We start from the raw sequence: 23,773 nt of genomic DNA on the forward strand, positions 1-23,773 counted from the left end.
CAAATTTAATTAACGCATTATTTTTTTAACAAGCATCATCAGCATGGAAACATGTCCTCTGGAACGATGGCCGAAGCATGAAGAGGCATATGAATCTTTAGCGCATCTGGCAAGTAAATATCTTGCTACGCCAGCTATAACAGTGTCATGCGAATGCCTATTCTCACTTTCAGGTAACACTGTAAATAAGAAGTGGGCAGCATTACCTCCCGTAAATGTAAACAAACTTGTTTCTCTTAGCGATTGGCTGAACAAGAAGTAGGACTGAGTGGACTTGTAGGCTCTAAAGTTTTACATTGTTTTGTTTTTGAGTGGAGTTATGTAACAAAAAAAATTGGTAAGTTACACTTTCATGATAAAGAGATTGCACGACAGTACTCGTATAAGGCGTGAATTGAAAAATACTATTTTATCATTTACAGTGCAAATATTTGTAAAAAAAATATAAAGTGAGTACTTGATGTAACTGAAATAGATATATTTGAAAATGTAGAAAAACATCCAAAAATATTTAATAAATTTCAATTGCTATTCTATTGTTTAACGGTGCGATTAATCACAATTAATTTTTTTTAGTTAATCGTGTGAGTTAACTGTGATTAATTGACAGCCCTAATTAAGAGTACTTCAAAAGTTTCATCTTTAACAAATGATATAACTGCTATTTGCTGCGCAAACCAAAGGAATTTGTTTTGTGAAGGTAAGCAACACACCTATTTGCTGTTGGCTAGATTCCCTTCCCTTGAAATTTGTACTTTAAACTCTTCAGAGCATTACTGGATGTGATATCACAAGCTCTCTTGGGGAAGGGAAGCATCTGCTGTATCCATATTGGGCTTGAATATTTACTTTTACTATCACCTAAAGAGGCAAGATGCCAGATATTTTCAGCAGGCTCTTTGCAAAGCAAAAAATTAGCACAATACAGAGAGAATCTCTTCCTAAAATATATTCAGCCTTTGTGAAAATCTTAATAGCCATAAAATGAGATATAAAAAGATAACCTTCTTACCTAACATAGCTTCCTCTGTGCCAGGCAGTATAGGATGTGATACCATGCTGCCATCCTGTACAGCTGCCAAAGTGCTCAAACATTTTCCATATAAACTATGGACTTTTGAAACTGAAAAGGTGCTGAACTGACTTTGACAAAATAAGAGATATTTCTGCCACAGCAGTGGATTATTGGGATGCAGAAAAACCAGCTTCTGCCATTCTTTGATCAAAGTTGATGGTTCCCAGAATTCTGTACAAAGCTTCAGCTTGGCAAGTTTCAGATCAACATCATTTGGGTTGCTTTCAATAGCTCTCTCTAAAATGGCCAGTTTCTTTTCTAGGATTAGCTTGAATGATTTTCTCCTTATTTCCTGCTCTCCCTCTTTGATGGCATAAGGGCTAGGTCCTCTCAGTATTTCATCCTTAAAAGAAAAGGAAATCAACTCAGTTATAAATACAGAAGGGTCTCAGGCTTTGAAGGAGCACTAAGGAGAAGGTTGACATAAGTGACAATGAATGACTGCATCTCTCTCTATTAGTGCAAGTTGTTAAATCACACAAGAATATTTCATGTACTATAATAGTATACACACATATATAATTTAACTCAGAAACAAGATGTTAAGCAGAAAATTATTACTCAGATACAAATAAAATAAATATATCACAAAGTACTGCAATGAGAAATACAAGACTGTGTACCTGAAAAGAAACAAATTCCATCCAAGTGTGAACATCTCTTGGATTTTCTCTGACCATCCTATTATATTCTTCCACTTTTGCCATTAGAATAGAGTTAACATTCCCACTGGTCTCTTGGGATGCCTGCTGCTTTAAAGTCTCATGCTCTGGGGGACCTTTTCCTTGCAACCAGAGTGTGGTCAATGGATCATAAATCCCAAGAGGATTCACACAGGTTGTTGTAGTAGGAGCATCACTGTCCAGTTGTGAAACTGGTATGAAAGTGCTTGAACCAAATGAAGTTTGGCTTTTACTGTAAACTGGAATTCCATCTGTGGTCAATAATTTCACACTATTCTTCGTGAAGTAGCGTTCAGGTCGCTTGGGGGATTGTTTCTTTTCTACCATGGAACTTTCCCAAGTTATACATTGTTTCTTTAGGTCAATACCAAGGCATGAGTCACCTTTCCGCTTGTATCTTAAAGAAAAAAATACAACAATGCATTTTTTAAAAATGTGACTATTAAAATACACATTAGTCAAATATGTATTTTTATCTTTCAGAAGACAGAAGTTCGCTTTTCAGTATTTCCTAATTAAATTAGGTATTTGTAAAGGAGTGGTAGCTCTCAGAGCAAAACAGTGTAAAAGGCGCCCCAGACTGGAGAATTCAAGGGACGCAGTTGTTCTTCAGTCCAGCTTGTACCCTGGTTAATGTCACATACCCCCAATTAAAACCTTGTGAATTTTTGAAATGCCTTTTCCTGATTGTGCATTTTGGTGAGCACACCTCACGATCCTGATGCGCTCTGGCCAGGAGTAGACAGGAGATAATGGATCTCCCGGCCTGTGTAGAGAAGAGGCTATGCACACACAACTATGGGCCAGCCATAGAAACATGGACATCTACATCCCCTGTGCAATCTGTTCATAGAAGAAGGGGTGTGATGGGGATCAGCAGCAGTGCCATGTGAAAGCAAAGGAACTGTGGCAGGCATACCAGAAGGCCAGGGAGGCCAACAATCAATACTGTGCCAAGACACAGACCTGCTCCTTTTACAAAGAGCTGCATGCCATACTTGGCAGAGACCCCACGACCACCTCCACACATGCATACTGCAAAGCAGTCTGTGTCACAGGCCCCTTCTGTGAACATAGAGGACAAGGAGGTGATGGAGGAGGAAGAGGAGGATGGGGAATACAAGTCCGGGGGTGGAGGGAGGCTGCTCTGCTGTAAACCAGGACCTGTTTGAGACTCCACTGCAGTCCAGTCAGTCCCGGCGGTCAAGCATGGGCAAGCCTGATGCAGGAGAAGGAACCCTGGGTAACTGTGTAAATTTGTCACTATAGTAAAGGCACCCCCAACTTTTCAGGACACAGCTATTGACTTTTCATTAATTTATTTGTACCAGAAGAATGTACAAGGTAGAAATGTTATCAGCTTTTCATTCTCCCTCTAGAGTTGGGCAGGGGGCCATGCGGAGCAGTTTATGTACACAGGGATGTCCCTTGAATCCTCCTGCGTGATCTCAATGAAATTTTCATGGAGGTACACTGCAATCCTCTCCTGAAGGTTTCTATGGATGGCAGCCTCATTTCTTCCTCCTCAGTAGGACACTTTCCCATGCCAGTCAGCGATAACTTTGACAGGCACCATTGCAGGCTAGCAGCATATGGGCCTGAACAGCTTTGGGACACCAGCACAGCTATGTACTCTGTGCCTTTATTACCTTCAGGAGTGAGATACCAGCTAAAATCACCACTGCCTGTGGAAAATAGTGTCAGTATTCAATGCCATTGCCCTATACTCCCACAGAGATTCATGCAATTAAGCAATTCCCTCCTCATTTCCCTCACCACAGCAGGCCATACTCACCATGGTTGGTGCTGTGAGTGGCGCTATGCACAATCACTGCAAAGCAGAAGCGTCAATAAACAAGTCTTGTTTAAAACTTTAGGGAAGCAAGGGAAGTGAGTTCTGAATCTTAACTTCTGATTTCCATTGTGACTATCCTGACTATGGCACCTCTGTGTTCTATCTGTAGCTGCGCCGAAGCAGCTTTGAGGGGTTTCCACCCACACGGAACACCGGAGCCAGATAAAGAGGAGAAAAAAAGGACTCAGGATGGACATGTTCTGAGAGATCCTGCAAGCCAGTGCTGCATCAGTCTACAAACAGATGGCCTGGAGGATGAATATTGCAGGCTATGTGGAGGTGGAAAGAGCGGATAGGAAAAAGGCCCAGGGGGCCTAGCAGGAAAAGAAGGAGATGCACCAGGGTATAATGGCGCTTTTCCAAAAGCGGACACAGATGCTGCAGATTCTTGTGGACCTACAGGTTCAACAATCACAGACTCGCCTCCCTTTGCAGTCCTGCAGCATAGTGCTTCTCTACACCCCCTTCCCCCAGCATTCTACGTGGCATCAGGGACCGCATCCCTACCCCTACCACGCCAGACAAGGGTACAGTAAAGACAACCACAGCTTCACATATATCAGCCATGGCTCTCACAGGTCATAAGAACATCCATACTGGGTCAAACCAATGCTCCACCTTGCCCAGTATCCTCCAACTGTGACCAATGCCTTGATGCTTCAAAGAGAACAAACAGAACAAGGCAATCAAGTGATCCATCCCATCATCCAGTCCCAACATCTAGCAATCAGAGGCTTAGGGACACCCAGAGCATGGAGTTGCATCCCTGACCATCCTGGCCAACAGCCACTGACAGACCTATTCTCCATAAACTTATCTAATTCTTTTTTGAACCCAGTAATACTTTTGGACTTTACAACAGCCTATGGCACTAAGTTCCACAGGCTGACTGCATCTTGTGTGAAGCAGTACTTCCTTTTGTTTGTTTTAAATCTGCTGCCTATTAATTTCATTGGGTGGCCCCCGGTTCTTGTATTATGTTAAGGGGTAAATAACACTTCCTTATTTACTTTCTCCACACCATTCATGATTTTATAGACCTCTATCACATCTCCCCTTAGTTATCTCTTTCCCAAGATGAACAATTCCAGTCTTTTTAATCTCTCCTCATATGGAAGTTATTCCATAACCCTAATCATTTTTGTTGCCCTTCTCTGTACCATTTCCAATTCTAATATATCTTCGAGATGGGGTGACCACAACTGTACACAGTATTCAAGATGGGCATACCAGAGATTTATATAGTGGCATTTTGATATTTTCTGTCTTATTATGTCCCTTTCCTAATGATTTTTAATGCTCTTAGGTTTTTTGACCGATGCTGCACATTAAGCAGATGTTTTCAGAGAACTATCCACAATGACTCCAAGGTCATCTTCTTGCATAGTAACATTTAATTTAGAACTCATCATTTTATATGTATAACTGCATGTGCATTGCTTCTGATTTATCAACACAATTTCACCTGCCATTTTGTTGCCCGGTCACCAGTTTTGTGAGATCCCTTCTAACTCTTCACAGTCTGCTTTGGACTTAACTATTTTGAGTAATTCTGTATCATCTGCAAATTTTTCTACCTTACTGTTTACCCCTATTTCCAGATGATTTATGAATATGCTGAACAGCACAGATCCCAGTATGGATCCCTAGGGGACCCCACTATTTACCACTCTCCATTCTGAAAACTAACCATTTATTCCTACCCTTTGTTTCCTGTCTCTTACCAGTTACTGATCCATGAGAGGGCCTTCCCTCTTATCCCAGAGCTGCTTACTTTGCTTGAGAGCCTTTGGTGAGGGGCCTTGTCAAAGGCTTTCTGAAAGTCCAAGTACACTATATCCACTGGATCATTGTTGTCCACATGTTTGTTGACTTCCCTTAAAGAATACTAATAGATTAGTGAGCAATGATTTCCCTTTACAAAAGCCATGTTGACTCATCCCCAACATATATTCATTTGTGTGTCTGGTAAGTCTGTTCTTTTGTACAGTTTCAACCAATTTGCCTGGTACTTAAGTTAGGCTTCCTGGCCTGAAAATGCCAGAATCACTTGCACCTTTTTTTCTTTCTTTTTTTTAAATTTGCATCATATTAGCTATTCTTCAGTCATCTGGAAAAGAATTAGATTTAAGTGACCAGTTACATACCACTTAGTAGTTCTGCAATTTCGTATTTGAATTCCTTTTGAACTCTTGGGTGAATACCACCCAGTCCTGGTGCCTTACTACTATTTAATTTATCAATTAGTTTCAAAACCTCCTCTATTGACACCTCAATCCGGAACAGTTCCTCAGATTTGTCACCTAAAAAAAAATGGCTGAGGTGTGGGAATCTCCCTCACATCCTCTGCAGTGAATGTAAGTGTACATATAGCTAAATGGACATGAATGTTACTTCCTCTTCTTTGTGCTGTATCCTAAAATTAAGGTTTTAATGTATTTACTGTTAACTTGTAAAAAAAAAAAAAATTTCTGAGGTGCTTTTTGTTAGTCAATAAAAGTCTTGTTTGGAAAATAATTTATCTTTTAGTTCCCAACAGATGCTGCATAATGCCTGATGTCAGTGAAAGCAGTGGTAGTGTACAGTAACTCCTCACTTAACATCACCCAGTTAATGTTTCATTAGGTCGCTGTTCTGTTAGAGAACATGCTCATTTAAAGTTGCGCAATGCTCCCTTATAACGTTGTTTGGCAGCCGCCTGCTTTGTCCACTGCTTGCAGGAAGAGCAACCCGTTGGAGCGAGTTGGTTGGGGCTTGGAACCAGGGTGAGCTGGCATCCCCCCATCAGCTCCTGTAAGTTCCCTGCGCAGCAGCCGCCCAGCAGGCTATCAATTGCCAGGTAGTTCAGGTGTCCCTCCAACCACTGCCATGTGCTGCTCCTGCCCTCTGCCTTGGAGCTGCTCCCAGGAGCCTCCTGTTTGCTGGAGGGAGGGGGGAAGAAGGGTGGTGATGTCAGGGTGTTCTCCTTCCCCCTGCTCCTGTACCCCATCTCCACAGAGCATGGTGGGAACAGGACAGGGCTCAGGATGGAGGGAGCTTGGTGGCAGCAGCTGCTGTCTCAACTTGCTGATCTACTTAAAAAGGCTGTGTACTTAAGAGTGGGGTCAGCGTACTTAAAGAGGCAAAGCGCGTCTCTCTCTCTCACACACACACACACGCGCGCGCACACACACACGCACCCCCTAGCACTTTGGAAAGTGGAGGCAGTGGTGCACTCCAGTGGGATAGCATGAGTTCATTATGTTCAGTTTCTGCAGGGAATGTTTGCAGCCATTGCCATGCGTCTATTGTATCTCCTCCCTCCATTCGTGCTGCCTTGTAGAGCGTGAGGCTACATTAAAATTATTTCCCCCTTGCCTATAGCAATCCAGCGCTGCAAGTTTCCACAATATGACTGTCACTCACTTCTCCACTGTCAGTACAGTTCTCATTTTAGTGTCCCTGCACTGAGGGCTGGGGTGAGCTTGGCACAGAGATTCAAGAATGTGGCCTTGCGCATCCAAAAGTTCTGTAGCCACTGCTCATCATCCCAAGCCTATATTATGATGTATTCCCTCCACTCAGTGCTCCATTTCTCAGGCCCAGAAGCAGCGTGCCACTATTTGCAGCTGCTCCATGACCACCACCAATAATTTGGAACTGATTCTTGCAATCTGCCCTCCAGGAAATCGTCATGTTCCCCATACACCTTCTTGTGGCTCTGCAAATACCAGAGGATCACGAATCCCGTGGTTGCAACACTCATGACAATAGTGCAGAGAGCTGTGCAGGCTCCATGCTTCTGTCACAGATTGCAGATAGTGACAAGTCCCGTGCAGGTTCATGGGATTTTCAAAATAGCAGTGAATATTATGGGATGGAGATGGCATTATGGCGTGGAGAAAACTACATAATGGGAACTTGACCCAGCAGTCCCAGTCTCCCTTGCACTACTCATTTCTGCCCCACCATGCATTTCCAAAACTTCCCAAAAGACAGTGCACTGGACGGTGGCAAGTTGCACACTGGGATACCTACCCGTGGTGCACCACACACTACATCGAAACAACCACTCCTGGTGAGTACATGCACCACCAACACATAGAGCCAAGTATGCTGTGACGTTATTGACATAAACTGTAACCATATAGATCATTGTTGCAACCACTGTTATATATTTGCAGCAAAAATTGTATAAGGGTTGTCATGTAAGGTGTCTATGGAAAGGTTATGATTTGCTAATTATGATTATGCTAGCTGTATGTGTGTATCATTTTTGTAATTGAAGTTATGAATATTGGCTATGTACTTGTATCTTAATGTGTTTTGATTCTAAGTGGCCTCATTGAAACATTTGGTCAGCTTCTTGAGAAGGGACTATTTCCAGCAAGTGCCCAATCAAGAAACACTTAGCGACAATGAACTTTGGGAGACGCCAATCCACATCTGAGCTTTCCTGGGAACGCTCAAACTAACATGTAAACAATGGGGTCGGCCTATAAAGAACTGAGTCATGCATGAACATGTGACTTGCCCATGTGACTCCAAACTCCACCTTGCTGTGATCTTGGACAGGAGAACCAAGGGGTTTCCACCCACAAGAGAAAGCCTATAAAAGGCTGCTGCATCTCCTCCATTTTGTCTTCAGTCCTGCTTCTTGCCTCTGGAGGGACTTTGCTACAAACTGAAGCTCTGAACAAAGGACTGAATGACCCATCCCAGCTGTGGATGTACTCCAGAGACTTGATTTGAACTTGCAGTATATTCCATCACTGCTACAAGCCTGAACCAAGAACTTTGCCATTACTGTATGTAATTGATTCCATTTAACCAATTCTAGCTCTCATCTTTTTCCTTTTATGAATAAAACCTTTAGATTTTAAATTCTAAAGGATTGGCAATAGTGTGATTTGTGGGTAAGAGCTGATTTATATATTGATCTGGTCTGGGGCTTGGTCTTTTGGGATCGGATGAACCTTTTTTCTTTTACTGGGGCATTGGTTTTCATAACCATTCACCCCCATAATGAGTGGCACTGGTGGTGATACTGGGAAACTGGAGTGTCTAAGGGAATTGCTTGTGTGACTTATGGTCAGCAAGTGGGGTAAAACCGAAGTCTTCTGTTGTTTGGCTGGTTTGGTTTGCCTTGGTGTGTAAAGGAACCCCAGCCTTAGGCTGTAACTGCCCTTTTTTAAGCAGCTTGTCCTGAATTGGTACTCTCAGTTGGGTCCCACCAAAGCCAGCATCATTGCATGTGCATGTGCATAAACAATATACTAACCGCAATGCCTTTATGATGATGTAACTTGCATTGGCAAAAGTTTGTAGTGTACATGCCCTGAGTATTAGTCCCATTTTACAGATGAGAAAACAGACACAGAAATGTTAAGACTTAACCAAAATCACAACAGGTCAGAGACAGAAGCTAGAACAGAACCCAGGATTCCTGACTTCCAGTCCCCTGCATGCACTGCTAGACTCCACTGCCATCTTCTAATGGTAGTTCTACATGTACACTGAGGAGTGACTGTACACCATAATGTTAAGACTATCCATGAGCAAACATGACATCACTTACTCTGATTATTCCAAGACATCTTTTGTGATGTGAAAACTATTTCCATGTACCATAAAGTTGAGTTTCAATACAAAAGAGTGTGGAATCACAAAAGTCTGAATAGATAATTTCACATAAGAATGGCCATACTGAGTCTTCTGATAGTGGCCAATGCCAGGTGCTTCAGAGGGAATGAACAGAACAGGTAATCATCAAATGATCCATCCCCTGTCGCCCATTCCCAGTTTCTGGCAAACAGAGGCTAGGGACATTACTGAGCATGGTTTTACGTTTTATAAATAAATATTTTTAGTGTCAAACTTTTAATATCTCACCACTAACATGTCTAGAGACATTTTAAGTATCAAAACAAAACAGTGCATTGTACCTTGCTATGTCCCCTCGATACAGTGACTTGTATTCCCAGTTTGCAGGGTCTGGTTTCTTGTCTGTTCTGAAGGTTTCTGCTGTCAAAGCCTGAATATCCTCAAGCCAAACAAAGCGATTGGTGGCAACATTTGATGTAATGTCTTCTAGACTGAAAAAGGGGGAAGAAGCATTTTCTGAACATCTGAGTTAAACATTAAGCATTTACAAAACCAGGAAATTTAACATTTCTAGATCCTATAATAAATTATGCACATTCAAAAGGCCATGATACATGTACCATTTAACAAATAAGTCATATACTGGTGAAAGAGATGAGAAAACTGAAGTGGAAATTTACCACTGGAGCCACCAATACAGGGAACTTTCAAGAGAAAATCATTCACTGCATTTTGAAAATGGACTTCCAAGAGCATGGAAAGTGCTCAACAGGATTTAATAAATGGGTTTCTTACTAAGTCTAAAGCCTGCAAGAAGAAACATTGCTATTAACTGTAACTTCCTCTATAAGAAAAAGTAAATCAAAAAGGGGACAATCGGTGCTATACTGTGCTAATTTTCTATAACAATACCAATGCAATTCAGTAAAATGTAAAGGTTTTATGAATTAGTTACATAAAAGTCATATTTTTTTTAAAAGATGCAGCTAAGTTACCCCTCTAAGAACTGCAAGATATGGTGAATTCTGCTTTCACATTTGTATTACAAATGTGAATATTAAAAAAGGAGCTTCAGCGCCTTGACAAGGTTTCCAACATTCACCTGTGACAAGGCACTCAAGAGGGTTTCACAGTTTATGTTTCAGATGGAAATGCTAACAGGAATAATTCTGCGCATAGGTCCCATGTTAACATCAGTTTGAGTTTTAAACCTAAAATTTAACACAGATTTATACTTAAAGAGTGTTTATATAGGGTTTTTTTTCTGAGAAAACTTAAAACAACCTATATGCACAGTATAGGTACCGTACAAGAACATCAATCCTTTTGTTTGGGCACCTGAATTACATTTAAGTCATCAAAGACCAATGAGTGGTCAGTGCGAAATGGAAGGCCCACTTTTTGAGCCTGGGCACCCAATGTATCCATGTAAGCTCTTTTTCCTATTCAAATCATCATACTGGTCACTTTAAAACATTTTTCTTGCTACATATAGACTAGTTACTCATTATTTTAGTGTCTCTGAAAGCAGCAAGCCAAGGTGATATAATACAGTGGCTCTCAACCTTTCCAGACTACTGTACCCCTTTCAGGAGTCCGATTTGTCTTGCATACTCCAAGATTCACCTCACTTAAAAACTACTTGGTTACAAAATTAGACATAAAAACACAAAAGTGTCACAACACACTATTACTGAAAAATTGCTTCCTTTCTCATTTTTACCATACAATTCTAAATAAATCAATTGGAATATAAATATTATATTTACATTTCAGTGTATAATATGCAGAGAAGTATAAACAAGTCATTGTCTGTATGAAATTTTAGTTTGTACTGACTTCGCTAATGCTTTTTATGTAGCCTGTTGTAAAACCAGGCAAACATCCAGATGAGCTGATGTGCTCCCTGGTTGAGAACCACTGATATAATAGAACATCACTCATTCAAATCTTGATTTACATATACAAAAAATAAAGTGTATGATGCATACTAATGAATGGCTAAAGGCCAGAAATAAAACTAAAAATACTAAATTAATACAAACATCAATATACATCCTATAATGAATGCCCACTGTTGAGAGGGGAAATTATGAATGCACAGTATAATGAAACACTTCCCCTTAGGAAAAACAAATTTTTGCTTCAATATTCAACAACTTCAATTTTCTGCAGTATCTAAGGACATCGTTTAATACAATTCCCCTCAAAGCACAATAGGTTACTCAAGGATTAATATAAGGAAACAAAGATTTACAATAATTCACAGGGAGCATTAACATTAAAAAAGCACCACATTTTCATTGCTCTGCTATTCTGTTCAGCTCTAAAAAAAAATACTTCATAAAATATTCCTCGGCATAATTTTTCAGATGCAACAATTAATAAAAAATGTTTGAGTGTTTCTTGTTCTGTTCTGAGACGGTTACAATGGAAGTTTAAACTTATTCTTTTAAGAGTCAGAACTGACCCACTGGTGAGAGTATTCTCATCTAACCAGTTCAAACACCACATACAGTACTAGAATAGGATTATATTTATATCCAAGCATATTAGTAAAATGCACATACTTCAATGTTGCTGCTTCTCTTTCACGGTTTGTGTCACTTCCTCTAGGTTTATCCCTCATACACTCACTGTCCAAGTCTGACTCACTGTTACTTGATTCCTCTCTGGTTTTCTTTTTTCTTTTTTTGTGGTGATGATGCTTTTTCTTTTTCCCTTTCCTTTTCTTAGTTGATTTTTTTAGATCTTCATTGGTGTCACTTCCTCCTGAGAGCTCTGACCTTGAAGGACTCCTGCTAAGAAACATAATTCCTTATATAGTTAGAATAATTTTAAAGAAATTTCACCAGTGAGAAAGTCCATAACCAGAGTTTTCCTCATCCCCCAAATTATAGGGAAGGATAGCTCTCAGACAGTGAATTACATCAATGGTTGCCACAAAAGTCAAAGAAATCTGCGTAACAGCCACCATTTACCTTTAAAATTATTGAAATTTGTTTTGAAATTACTACTTGAGACAGGTCATACAAAGTTGTACTTGCCCATGGTAAGTACACTTTGACAAGTGAATAAATATCAGTAGTCCTTTCCATTACCACCCCCAGAGTAAAACCGAATGAGTTGCTTTTGTACCTATGCTGATAAATTTTCAAGACAATTTTGCAAGGCCACTTTCACTTTAGATCAAGTTAAAATGATTGGAGGGGCCTTCAAGCAGGGGAGGGGAGAAATTGACTAGTACTCTTTTTTGCTTTTTATTGATGCATAAGAAATACCTGAAAGATGTGTTGTAAAATATATATATATATATATATATGCTTTTTAGATTAGAAATACAGTTCTTGCTGATTTTGGAAGACTCAGTGATCACCAGAGAATTAGTGAAATTTTGACAGTACACGCAACCGAAAGCTGAGCAATTGAGAAGATAAAGAAAGCAACTGAGAGGATACTCACTGTTAATTTCAGTATATAATGAACAGTTGGAAGAAGGGATGTCTTTGTTAAGAATTCAACATAAGTACCCTCTCAGCTAAGATACAAGTTGACAATAAACATCTGATACTTTCAAGACGTCTTTCAGTAAAAAGCAAGAGAGACCAGACTTGACATTCTTGATATTTCGAAGATCAAAAACCATCAGAAAAAGCACTCTTTCAGGGGCAAAAAAGAAGCGTAGTAAACTGCACTCAACCAAACAGCATTCATTTTAACATGACTAAATATAAGGGTATACATCTAGAAACAAAGAATGTAGGTGATACTTATAGAATGATGTCAAGTATCCGGGGGTAGCTGTGTTAGCCACAAAAACAACAAGGAGTCTGGTGGCACCTTAAAGACTAACAGATTTATTTGGGCATAAGCTTCGATGCATCTGAAGAAGTAGTGTTTTACCCACAAAAGCTTATGCCCAAATAAATCTGTTAGTCTTTAAGGTGCCACCAGACTCCTTGTTGTACTTATAGAAGGGGAGTCTATTCTGGGAAGCAGTGACTCTGAAAAACTTGGGGGTCATGGCTGATCATCAGCTGAACAAGAGCTTCCACTGTGATGCTATTGTCAAAAGAGCTAACGCGATCCTAGGATGCATAAGCAGGGGAATCTCGAGTAGGAGTAGAGAGGTTATTTTACCTCAGTATTTGGCACTGGTGTGACTACTGCTAGAATACTGTGTGAGGTCCGTGCCCACAATTCAATGTTGATGATAAATTGGAGAGGGTCCAGAGAAGAGCCACGAGAAGAATTAAAGGATTAGAAAACATGTCTTACAGTGATAGACTCCAAGTGCTCAATCTATATAGTTTAACAAAAAAAGAAGATTATGGGGTGACTTGATTACAATTTTTAAGTATCTACATGGGGAACAAATATTTAATAATGTGCTCTTCAATCTAGTAGAGAAAGGTAAAACATGATCCAATGGCTAGAAGTTGAAGCTAGACAAATTCAGATGGAAAATAAGGTGAGAGTAACTAACCAGGAACTATGGATCCCTAGCCTCTGTTTCCCAGAAGCTGGGAATGGGCGACAGGAGATGAATCCGTAGGTGATTATCTGTTCTGTTCATTCCCTCTGAAGCACCTGGGATTGGGCACTGTCAGAAGACGAGACTGAGCTAGATGGACCTTTGGTCTGACCCAATATGGCCGTTCTTATGTTCTAGGGATCATGATGGATTCTCCATCACTGACCATTTTTAAAACTAGATTGGATGTTTTTCTAAAAAGTATGCTCTATGAATTATTTTGGGGAAGTTCTATGGCCTGTGTTATACAGGAGGTCAAACTAGATAATCATAATGGTTCCTTGTGGCCTTGGAATCTACAAAAACACTTTGCACCCTTCTTCATAAAGATGCCCCCTCCCCCCCCCCCAAAAAAGGGCACAAACCCAACCTTTTAAAAATTATCTACAGATTACCTTTCAGGAAAACAAACAGGTGTTAAAAAAAATCCATGAAGGGGCTACTGCTGATCATTGAGGAAAAACCCTCGAAACCCAAAAGTTAAGCAGTCAAATTAATAAAATAATTCCTCTGTATATTTTCTTTCTTGATAGTTTAATACAAATTATATTTTATTTAAAATATTCACTGTTTACATAATGTCATCTGCAAGGTAATTTTAAGAATTCCTTTTACTTTATCACATTATAAGCCTGTAAAGACTTGAAGAAAAATGACAAATACACAAAGTTTTGGCAAGTTTAGCTGCAGAAGTTATATTGTGATAACTCAAGTCCAACATAAGTTGGTGAATAGAGATGGGTTCAACTTTGATTTTTGTAATGAACACATTTTCTGTCATTACAAAGAGCAGCCAACACATCAAACAGAGGACTTTGTTCCAAAATACACATCACTGAAGTTCAGAACTTTCCTGCTTCAACCTGACTCATAGACTTTAAGGTCAGAAGGGACCATCATGATCATCTAGTCCAGAGCTGGGCAAACTACGGCCCGTGGGCCACATCCGGCCCGCAAGACCGTCCTGCCTGGCCCTGAGCTCCTGGCCGGGGAGGCTAGCCCCTGGCCCCTCCTCTGCAGGCACACTGCCGCGTGGGCAGCACACCTTGCACCCACCCACCGCCCAGATTTTCCAATAAGTCTGTCCTGCCACTCTGAGCGGCATGGTAAGGGGGCGGTGGGAGGGGGGATTGGATAAGAGGCAGGAGGTCCCAGGGGGCAGTCAGGGGACAGAGGCCGATTGGATGGGGGAGGCGGTCAGGAGACAGGGAGATGGGGGGGTTGGATGGGGGTGGGGTCCCAGGGGGTCAGGGGTCCCGGGGGGGGGGGAAACAGGGAGCAGGTGTGAGGGCTGGATAGGGGGTGGGGTCCTAGGTGGACAGTTAGGGACGGGGGTCCCGGGAGGGGGCAGTCAGGGGACAAGGACTTGGGGGGAGAGGGGTTGGATGGGTCTGGGATCCTGGAGGGCCTGTCAGGGGCAGGGGTGTGGATGGGGGTGGGGTCCCGGGAGGGGGCAGTCAGGGGACAAGGAGCAGGGGGGGTTGGATGGATCTGGGGTCCCGGGTGTGGATGGGGTCAGGGGACAGGGAGTGGGGGTGAGGGGGGTTGGATAGGGGGTGGGGTCCCAGGGAGATGGTTGGGGTAGAGGGGTCCTGGGAGGGGGTGGTCAGGGGACAAGGAGAAGGGGGGGGTTGGATGAGTCGAGGGCAGTCAGGGGGCGGGAAGTGGGAGGGGGCGGATAGGGGGCAGGAGCCAGGCTGTTTGCGGAGGCACAGCCTTCCCTAACCGGCCCTCCAAACCGATTCGCAACCCTGATGTGGCCATTGGGCCAAAAAGTTTGCCCACCCATGTGACCTACACATTGCCAGCCACAGAACCTAACCCACCCACTCCATTAACTACTGCAGAATGCACCCAAGACTTAAATCAATATGTCTAGTATTGCACCTGTTGGGCAAAGTGTTTAAAACACAATCCTGTATTCCATAAAACTGGATCTATTTCTTTTAATCAAAATTAGCTTTAATCAGCTATTTAAGTGATCTATAAGATTAAATTGCAACTCCACAACTTTACATAGGATAGTATTTCATTAATTCACATCTCTGCACAGTTTATAACTGACAATTTTCTATATTCGACTATGGTAGGGAAAGTGGCTATTTGAACTGGTTTTCATAAAAAAGGGGGAAAAAAATCACAAAGATGATACCTAAGCCTCAGCATTCCTTCAAGGATTACTTAGAATATTTAAAAGCAAATGAAAAATCATGATTAAGGCTGTGAGTTTGTCACGGAAGTCACAGAAAGTCACAGATTCTGTGACTTCTACAGCAGCCAGGGCGGCTGCTTGGGGCAGCCACTGCCAGGGCAGTCTTGGGCCACTGCACCCCCCTCCCACAGCACCAGCAGATGTTTGGGTGTGCGAGGAGGCTAGAGCTTGGGATGCAGGAGGGGGGGAGGCTTCTAGGCAGCACTTACCTTGGGGGGCTCCCCAGAAGCAGGTACATACCTTGGGTCCTAGGCGGAGGCGCGACCAGGGGGTTCTGTGCGCAGTTTTTGCCTGCAGGCACTGCCCTCGCAGCTCCCATTGGCCGGGAGTCGCAGCCAATGGGACCTGGGGAGTCGGCACTCAGGGTGGCTGCAGCATGCAGAGCTGCCTGGTCGTGCCTCCGCCTAGGAGCTGAGGGAGTGAGATGTCAATGGAGACTACACCAAACATGAGCCCCAGCAGGATACAGGGTGGGTTGAAGAGGATTACAAGAGAGAATAAGAATGGAAAGAACTTGCAGCCAGAGGGAACAGGGGATAGACTGGAGAATAGCACCGTCACCAGGAAAAGGCAGGTCTATGTGATCGGGGACTCTTTACTGAGAAGAATAGACAGGCCTGTAACCAGAGCTGATCCAGAGAATAGAAGGGTATGCTGTCTTCCAGGTGCTAAGATACGGGATGCAGACCTGAGGTTGAAAAGGATCCTAAAGGGAGCAGGAAAGAATCCCCTGATTATCCTTCATGTGGGAACAAATGATACAGCTAGATTCTCGCTGGAAAGTATTAAGGGAGACTTGCTAGGCTGGGGAAGATGCTTAAGGAAATCGAGGCTCAGGTAATCTTTAGTGGGATTCTGCCTGTTCCTAGAGAAGAGCAACAAAGGTGTGACAAGATTATGACTATCAACAGATGGCTTAGACAGGGGTGCTATAAGGAGGGCTTTGGGATGTATGACCGCTGGGAGGCATTCATGGACAGAGGACCGTTCTCTCAGGATGGACTTCATCTGAGTAGGGAAGGAAATAGACTTCTAGGATGGAGGCTGGCACAATTGATTAAGAGAGCTTTAAACTAGGAAATTGGGGGACATGGTTGGGAGATGTCCAGGTAATCTCCACGCCAGATTTTAGCATTGAGAGGGAATAAAAAGAAGTAAGAAAGGATACAGCCATGGGTAGGAGAATGTATATAAGGAGGAAGGGCAGTGTGGATACCAGTCTAATAGGATATACTGGCTGTAGAATGACTGGGCCTAATGGGTACAGAATGTGAGCGAGGCCAAACAGCAAAAATTAAGATGTTTGTACATAAATGCGAGGAGCCTCGGTAACAAAATGGAGGAACTAGAGCTACCGGTGCAGTAAGTGAAACCAGATATTTTATCAGAAACATGGTGGAATAGTCGTCATGACTAGACTACAGGTATTGAAGGGTATGTGCTGTTTAGGAAAGACAGGAAAGACAGAAATAAAGGTAAAGGTGGTGGAGTAGCATTGTACATCAATGATGAGGTAGAATGTAAAGAAATAAGAAGTGATGGAATGGATAAGACAGAGTCCATCTGGGCAAAAATTACACTGGGGAAGAAAATTATTAGAGCCTCCCCTGGGATAGTGCTTAGGGTGTGCTATAGACCACCAGGATCTAATTTGGATATGGATAGAGCCCTCTTTAATGTTTTTAATGAAGTAAATACTAATGGAAACTGTGTGATCATGGGAGACTTTACTTCCCAGATATAGACTGGAGGACGAGTGCTAGTAATAATAATAGGGCTCAGATTTTCCTAGATGCGATAGCTGATGGATTCCTTCATCAAGTAGTTGCTGAACCAACTAGAGAGGATGCCATTTTAGATTTGGTTTTGGTGAGTAGTGAGGACCTCATAGAAGAAATGGTTATAGGGGACAATCTTGGTTCAAGTGATCATGAGCCAATTCAGTTCAAACTGAACAGAAGGATTAACAAAAATAAATCTTTGTTTAAAATAAAAATAAATAAATTTTTGTTTACTGCCCGAAACTTATCCATGACTTTTACTAAAAATACCTGTGACTAAAATGTAGCCATAATCACGATCACTCAGCTACCTCCTTTCACCAAGATTAGCAGCAATTTGAATGCACCAGTGAGAAAAAGCTAAAGGAAAAGTAATTTTAAAAGGCTAATTTCTCATTACTTTAAATAAAGGAAAATGCAATAATCATTCATAGTTTTCCAAATGACACAATTCTGGCTTTCTAACCAGTGAACTGAGCGACAAGGTGGGTAAGGTAATATCTTTCATTGGAACAACTTCTGTTGGTGATATAAACAGTAAACCGTGCAACGAAAAGCTACACTGTAAGCTCCTGAGTTTGGCCACACTTACACCAAAAGAAAAGTAGGACATTAGAAAAAGGCTATTTAAAAAGTTGCAAAGAACCTGCTACCTTATAAATTGTGATCTCTTAGGAGCAGGATCTGAAGCCTTTGCAGTGTGCTGGTGCAGTTTCAGTGCATCTTCTGTGGAGAAGCTTGGATTGCTAAGCCAGTCCAATTCTGCAGGTAGAGAAAAATGTGAGATCTACAACAATTTGCCTGTTGTACTCTTTAAAAGGTGCAGATTCATCTAGTCAGCAGACAACCTAATTCACAGCAAATGTCACTGAAGTCATTTATAAGAGGCAAGGATAGTAGAAAGCAATCCATGAAATTTTCACTTAGCAGACCACTGAGTTTTAGCACATTGTAAAACATTTTTAGGACCTGGAATCCTCCCATGACATGAATCTAAATTTTAAGTAAAATGCTACAAAACAACATTTAAAAGTGTAAACTGAAAAGCAAAAGAGTTTCACATACTTTAGAACTCTCTATATGGTGAATGTCAAAATCAGGCTGACCGTGGGTTTTAATGCCCCAAACAACAGACATGTAGTTACTAAAATAAAAAAATACCAGAGGACTTCAAAAGGAATGTATTGCTCTCAATATTAACAATGTTTATTATAATGCATAAATACCTGTGTTATTCAGATAGAGCTTTCCCTAGACAATATTTCAATACAAAACTCTCAACCACCATTCCTATACAGAAATTATTTTATCTTAAAAATTCTGAAAAATAATAAGATTGTGCTACAAGTAAATAAATAAATAACACTTCGTATTTATTTCCTTCAAGTATATCAAAGCACTTCATGTATATAAACTAATTATACCTCATAATACTATATGTGTGAAAAATGTTTTTAAACCCATTTTACAGATAGGGACACTCAGCAAGTTTAAGTTACTTGTACAAGTTCACATTGCAGAGCCAGAATTAGAACCCTAAATCCTAGACTTCCCCTCCTCTAACAACTAACATACCATTACCCCTGTATCAAGTGAAATCAAAGACACTCACATTTAATTCTGATATACGATATAGCATTGTAAGTGATTACTTCTCCAAAATTTTGCTTATGTCACATTTTCTGGATGATGGTAGGATATGGAAGTGGTTCACTTCCCAGGCATTTTATTGCTGGAGATCTCTGCATGAATACCAATTCTTTGTGTTTAAAAATGCATCTGTTCAGGCTACTTAATCATTGCCATAATTTTTACTTGTGCCATCAAAATTATCTCCACGACATTAGAATGGTAAAAGAGAGAAGATATGGACTTCTTTTGGAAAATAAAGAGAAGGAAAGGAACTATTCAGAAACAAAGACCTATTTTCATAAATATTCAAAATCGTAAAAAAGATGAGGAAGAATACAAAAAATATTTATTCCAGCTTTACAGAATTATGAAAAATAGCTAGTGGAGGCAAAAAATACAGCTCACTTAAAGTTTATGCTCAAATAAATTTGTTAGTCTCTAAGGTGCCACAAGTACTCCTGTTCTTTTTAAAATACTGGCTTCTGCAGCTAACTCAGTCGTATTCACCTTCATTTTCCTGTTTGCTCATAATCTGGAAAAGAAAAAAAAGCTTTCCTGCTTTCTCAGGTCCCAAATGATTTCTCAATTTGGAATGAATTAGTCCTAAGGAAAAAAATATTCTTTCTACACCAGCAGAAGAAGCTACTGCTGTTAAAAGTGAGATTATCACTTCAACAGTCTCTGAATCCAAGTGCTTAAGTGACTTCCACCAGTTCACTGGTGTGGCTTTCTTTAAAACATCATCAGCAAACATATATTTCTTGAATGGTTCTTATTCCCAAACTGGGTCTCTTTTACAGCCTGCATCTATTATAGGTTTTCCCTTCTAGTGAGAGAATGGTATGGTAGATCTCAAATCAATGAAGGCTACACTCAGAAAGACCTCAAGACTTCCAGAATACACTGCTCAAACAGTTTCACTTTTATTTCTACTGCCTGTCCCTCCCTTCTCACATTTTTCTCCAGACTTCTTCTCCTCGTCCAGATCCTATTCCGCCCCCAACAATCTTCTATTCATTGAACTTTTTGAAACTTTGCACTTTTAGAGAGAGGTAAGGGATTGACTCTGTGTACACAAATTTGTAGAGGGACAATAGGGTTTAAGTCTGTTATTTCTCACCTCTATATATTATTTATTTAAAAACATTTTTGCTGTTAACAAGCATGTTCTCTCTGGAGACACTAATCCACAGTTTGAGAACTGCAAAACTAAGCATCTCTGATGGTCCCTTCTAGACTGAGCACTGAGTCCCATTGGGTAGATAGAAAGATTAACCTAAATAATCTATACAGAAGCCCCTGAAACCCCATAATCCATGAACTATTGGAACTCATTTACAAAACTTTTCTTAAACGTTACATGAATATATTGTTTCATACTACAGAATTAGAATTTATAATCCTATTCCATGATGAGAGATCTTTGAGCTATAATGTATCTTAATTAAAACTATCTTTAGATTGGTTTTTTTCTTCAAAAAGCATTTTATCAAAAAAATCCGATTTAACTCACAAAAATAATTGATTTATATCCACGCTGTAAGGGAGTGAATAAAAAAGAATTTCAAAATGAAAAAGCAAGATTAAGCAGGTTAAAACTTAGAATTGATGCATTAACACACGGAGTTGCCCAAAAACAGTCAATTGCAGCAAAAAAGGGCACTCCTGCAATCCATTTGGCATGCAAACAAAAATAACAGACACTGGGGGAAAAAATTCAGGTTTTGCAAAAGCAAGTAACAACGCCTGCTCTCCTCTCAGAGACAGGATAAAAACCAGGGCTGCAGGTTCCCAACTGCTTTAACCTATGGAGCCACACTCCTCGCTCAAATCTAAAAATATAACCTTCTTTCTCAAATATTTTTACATACTGGTTAAGTTTTCCTTTATATCTTTTCTCAGTTTGCTAAACTCGCTGCTACTGCCTGTACCTTAATATATCTTGATAGAGTTAATCTTTCTTGGCTCAGGTCTCCCTACTATCCTAGGTTGCTCCCAACCTCTTCTTCTGCACTACCACTCTCTCTTTGTTTTAAAAATTGAAGTTTTTAAAGAAACCTCCAAAAGATAAAGCAGCTGAAAAAAAAAACAACAAAGAGAAAACAAGGTAAAAACTTTACTTTAAATAAATCCAGTAAATTAATTATTTTAACCCTTCAGGAATGCAACAACTGGAATTACTCCTAACTTTCTTGAAGATATGGTTGCAAAGCAACAGACAAGCAGACTGTTTCTAATCATAAGCACTAACTAATATTTGAAACATGGGCATTCCTTATTTCCATACAGCAGAGCTTTAATATAAAGTTTATATAAAGTAATGAAAAATCATAGAATCACAGAATATCAGGGTTGGAAGGGACTTCAGGAGGTCATCTAGTCCAACCCCCTGCTCAAAACAGGACTCAAAACCCCCTGCTCAATCCCCAACTAAATCATCCCAGCCAGGGCTTTGTCACGCCTGACCTTAAAAATATCTAAGGAAGGAGATTCCACCACCTCCCTAGGTAACGCATTCCAGAGTTTCACCACCCTCCTAGTGAAAAAGTTTTTCCTAATATCCAACCTAAATCTCCCCCACTGCAACTTGAGACCATTACTCCTTGTTCTGTCATCTGCTACCACTGAGAGCAGTCTAGATCCATCCTCTTTGGAACCCCCTTTCAGGTAGTTGAAAGCAGCTATCAAATCCCCCCTCATTCTTCTCTTCCACAGACTAAACATCCCCAGCTCCCTCAGCCTCTCCTCATAAGTCATGTGTTCCAGTCCCCTAATCATTTTTGTTGCCCTCCGCTGGACTCTTTCCAATTTTTCCACATCCTTCTTGTAGTGTGGGGCCCAAAACTGGACACAGTACTCCAGATGAGGCCCTCACCAATGTCAAATAGAGGGAAACGATCACATCCCTTGATCTGCTGGCAATGCCCCTACATATACATCCCAAAATGCCATTGGCCTTCTTGGCAACAAGGGCACACTGTTGACTCATATCCAGCTTCTCGTCCACTGTAACCCCTAGGTCCTTTTCTGCAGAACTGCTGCCGAGCCATTCGGTCCCTAGTCTGTAGAGGTGCATGGGATTCTTCCGTCCTAAGTGCAGGACTCTGCACTTGTCCTTGTTGAACCTCATCAGATTTCTTTTGGCCCAATCCTCCAATTTGTCTAGGGCCCTCTGTATCCTATCCCTACCCTCCAGCGTATCTCCTCCCAGTTTAGTGTCATCTGCAAACTTGCTGAGGGTGCAATCCACACCATCCTCCAGATCATTTATGAAGATATTGAACAAAACCGGCCCCAAGACCGACCCTTGGGGCACTCCACTTGATACCGGCTGCCAACTAGACATGGAGCCATTAATCACTACCCGTTGACCCCGACAATCTAGCCAACTTTCTACCCACCTTATAGTCCATTCATCCAGCCCATACTTCTTTAACTTGCTGGCAAGAATACTGTGGGAGACCATGTCAAAAGCTTTGCTAAAGTCAAGGAACAACACGTCCACTGCTTTCCCCTCATCCACAGGGCCAGTTATCTCATCACAGAAGGCGATTAGTCAGGCATGACTTGCCCTTGGTGAATCCATGTTGACTGTTCCTGATCACTTTCCTCTCCTCCAAGTGCTTCAGAATGGATTCCTTGAGGACCTGCTCCATGATTTTTCCAGGGACTGAGGTGAGGCTGAATGGCCTGTAGTTCCCAGGATCCTCCTTCTTCCCTTTTTTAAAGATGGGCGCTACATTAGCCTTTTTCCACTCATCTGGGACTTCCCCAATTGCCATGAGTTTTCAAAGATAATGGCCAGTGGCTCTGCAATCACATCCGCCAACTTGGATGCAGCGCATCCGGCCCCATGGACTTGTGCTCGTCCAGCTTTTCTAATTAGTCCCGAACCACCTCTTTCTCCACAGAGGCCTGGTCACCTCCTCCCCATGCTGTGCTGCCCAGTGCAGTAGTCTGGGAGCTGACCTTGTTCGTGAAGACAGAGGCAAAAAAAGCATTGAGTACATTAGCTTTTTCCACATCCTCTGTCACTAGGTTGCCTCCCTCATTCAGTAAGGAGCCCACACTTTCCTTGACTTTCTTCTTGTTGCTAATATACCTGAAGAAACCCTTCTTGTTACTCTTAACATCTCTTGCTAGCTGCAACTCTAGGTGTGATTTGGCCTTCCTGATTTCACTCCTGCATGCCCGAGCAATATTTTTATACTCATCCCTGGTCATTTGTATAATCTTCCACTTCTTGTAAGCTTCTTTTTTGTGTTTAAGATCAGCAAGGATTTCACTGTTAAGCCAAGCTGGTCGCTTGCCATATTTACTATTCTTTCTACGCTTCGGGATGGTTTGTCCCTGTAACCTCAATAAGGATTCTTTAAAATACAGCTTAAGTTAAATTACTAAATTAATAACACAAATTT

At 41.3% G+C, this 23,773-nt stretch overlaps 1 protein-coding gene across 5 annotated transcripts in view; it reads right to left on the minus strand.

The window, feature by feature from the left end:
- NRDE2 (NRDE-2, necessary for RNA interference, domain containing) overlaps positions 1-23,773 on the minus strand; it is a 70,431-nt gene that overhangs the window by 35,220 nt on the left and 11,438 nt on the right. For 4 of the 5 annotated variants that reach the window (XR_014712095.1, XR_014712096.1, XR_014712097.1 and 1 more), the window contains exons 2-6: positions 18,377-18,485; positions 11,767-11,997; positions 9,538-9,687; positions 1,699-2,155; positions 1,013-1,418 (exon numbers count right to left, since the gene is read on the minus strand). Coding sequence is in view for 2 of the 5 variants with exons in the window: in XM_084631485.1 (XP_084487611.1) it covers positions 1,013-1,418; positions 1,699-2,155; positions 9,538-9,687; positions 11,767-11,997; positions 18,377-18,485 (1,353 nt within the window). In the remaining 3 variants the exon portion in view is untranslated. The remainder of the gene's footprint in view (positions 1-1,012; positions 1,419-1,698; positions 2,156-9,537; positions 9,688-11,766; positions 11,998-18,376; positions 18,486-23,773) is intronic. The other variant, XM_084631486.1, reaches the window with a different exon arrangement.

The sequence above is a fragment of the Lepidochelys olivacea genome (assembly GCF_965140295.1).
Source record: "Lepidochelys olivacea isolate rLepOli2 genome assembly, chromosome: 6".
Classification (NCBI taxonomy): domain Eukaryota; kingdom Metazoa; phylum Chordata; order Testudines; family Cheloniidae; genus Lepidochelys; species Lepidochelys olivacea.